General features: G+C 39.3%; 1 protein-coding gene across 1 annotated transcript; it reads left to right on the top strand.

Moving 5' to 3' along the window:
* Positions 1 to 265: 265 nt before the first annotated feature.
* On the top strand, positions 266 to 1,484 carry LOC120147685 (heterogeneous nuclear ribonucleoprotein 1-like). The gene is made up of 3 exons (XM_039160994.1): positions 266 to 379; positions 522 to 721; positions 832 to 1,484. Exons 2-3 carry the CDS (start codon positions 640 to 642, stop codon positions 1,158 to 1,160), a joined length of 411 nt encoding a protein of 136 aa, XP_039016925.1. The 5' UTR covers positions 266 to 379; positions 522 to 639; the 3' UTR covers positions 1,161 to 1,484.
* The last annotated feature ends 579 nt before the right edge of the window (positions 1,485 to 2,063 follow it).

Genomic DNA, 2,063 nt, shown 5'->3' with positions numbered 1-2,063 from the left:
CCATACTTTTAACGTTTACATCTTTATTGTTGCAATAGTTCAGTTGCCACTGAAATTTTACTTCAAAAGCTAACATCAGTTGTCTTCGTGTTCCACAGTAGAGAAAGGCCAATAGACCTGGCGAAGTCACAGGACATGCGGTTCATTCTAAACAAAACTTACATTACTCTCAGTAAGTTATATTTATAGTAATAACAAGTAAAGTCATAAATCTTAATGATCCCTACTTTGTTTTATCCAATCTCATGATATTCTAACGTGCAGAGCATCGGAATTCCCCAATTCAACAGAAATATACTTGTTTCCAAGGTGATGGAGTTTTTTTTTATACATGTGAAACTCTTCTTACCATGGAAGATGAAGGCAACTATACTGAAAGGTGAAGCTTCTAAAAAACTTTATACCATGGAAAATTTTCAGCCCTAGCATCCAGCACACTGTCCTATTCTCTTCATATGTGTTATTTGAGTGTGTTGGGTTTTGTTTTTATTTCTGAATGTTCTACTGCCTGTGTTTTGCAGAACCAACATAAATTTAAAAACAGAGATCTGTAAGTACTTTGAATCTGGAGGATGTGTCAGAGGATCCAAGTGTTTTTATGCTCATGGTAAATAGGAGCTTCTACAGGCGAAACAAGGAATGCATCTTGTTCATTCTCATGCTGCGGAAAAAATGAAAAGAAAATTTTTTGTGGGTGGCCTCCATCCTCTTCTGGATTCAGGTTAGAGTTTTATTAAAATCGTTTAGAGTCATTTAGTTTTATATGCACGCATTGCAAATGTAGTACTAGATCAGCCAAGATAAGTTATGACTCTTTTTTTTCTTGAGCAGACTCATTGAGCAAAATTTTTCAAGATGAATTTGGGCCTGTGGAAGATGCACATGTTGTTAGCATTAAAACAGGTGATGAATTACTGTCACGGGGCTTCGGCTTTGTCATTTTTAAGCATGAGAATTCTGTCTTGAAGGCTGTTCAAGAGCACTATGTAACTATTATGGACAAGCAAGTTGAAATTAAAAGTGCGGTTGGGAGATGGGACGAGTCCTTGAAGTTGTCACTTCAGCAACATCAGAAGGATCCAAATGACCAATATCAACCACCATTGGAGTCTTCCACTGGAAAGACTACGGAAGAGATGCCGAGAAGGAAGGCCTTGTAAGAGACTAAAGCTGATCAAATCTCATGGGTGAATAAATTACTCCATGGCCAACCCAAGACGTGTTCTAAATCTGAAGTACTCGCTAGCCCAATTGCTTCAAACCAAAAGATTCCAGCGTGGTTGAGAATGTTCAAGAAATGGCTTCCCAGTTTCTTACAAGAGGTATCAAAAAAACCAAAGGAAGATGAATACCCTTTGTCATCGTTGAAGGCAGATTTCAGGGCTGCATTCGGCTTGGAACTAGACCATGTTTCTCTTGGCTACACTAAGCTTAGTGATTTTATGAGATCTTTTCCCGATCTTTGTTGCATGAAGGTCAAGCCAGTTGGAGGAGGTGAATCTCCCAATCACATGGTGCTTATTCCCTCCTCATCTAGGTCTGATTGCAAATCGCTTCAGTCTCTCACCATGCGCTGCTGCTCACCATCTTGTGCCGCAGCACCACAAGAAAATACCGATATTGATTCTAAGAAACCCAATTATCTTCAGGATCTTTTCTCGAATTCTTGTGAAGATGTTAGCCTCAGCAGCAGCCAGATTGATCACTCTAAAAGTGGCCTGCAAGGGAATTCAATTCTGAAGAATAAATTGCCAGTTGCACACCCAAAATTTATGCAAGTCTTAAAGTCGGACTTTTGCCTTCCTCAAATGAAGCTATATGCTGAAAGAAAAATTCAGACGGAAAATGCCAATGATGAAAAAGGAGGGACTAATGGTCGGGTATCCACTGAGAGGAAACTTGGTCATACACGGAGGCATAATCTAGAGGCTTACATAAGTTGTCACTTGGTAGCAATAATCTAGAAGGGCATATTCCTTACAAAATTGGCCACCTTGTAAGTCTAGTCTCTTTTATCTTAATCATAACCTTATTAACGGAGGGATACCTTCCGTTTTAGCGAG

This window comes from Hibiscus syriacus, unplaced genomic scaffold (assembly GCF_006381635.1).
Source record: "Hibiscus syriacus cultivar Baekdansim isolate YM2019G1 unplaced genomic scaffold, ASM638163v2 tig00110940_pilon, whole genome shotgun sequence".
Taxonomy (NCBI): Eukaryota; Viridiplantae; Streptophyta; class Magnoliopsida; order Malvales; family Malvaceae; genus Hibiscus; species Hibiscus syriacus.
This window is presented reverse-complemented; position numbering and strand designations above follow the sequence as displayed.

Coding starts and splice junctions, on each gene's coding strand:
- LOC120147685 (XM_039160994.1), top strand. CDS start 640: ATGCATCTTGTTCATTCTCATGCTGCGGAAAAAATGAAAAGAAAATTT. Junction 722..831: donor CCATCCTCTTCTGGATTCAG/GTTAGAGTTTTA, acceptor TTTCTTGAGCAG/ACTCATTGAGCAAAATTTTT.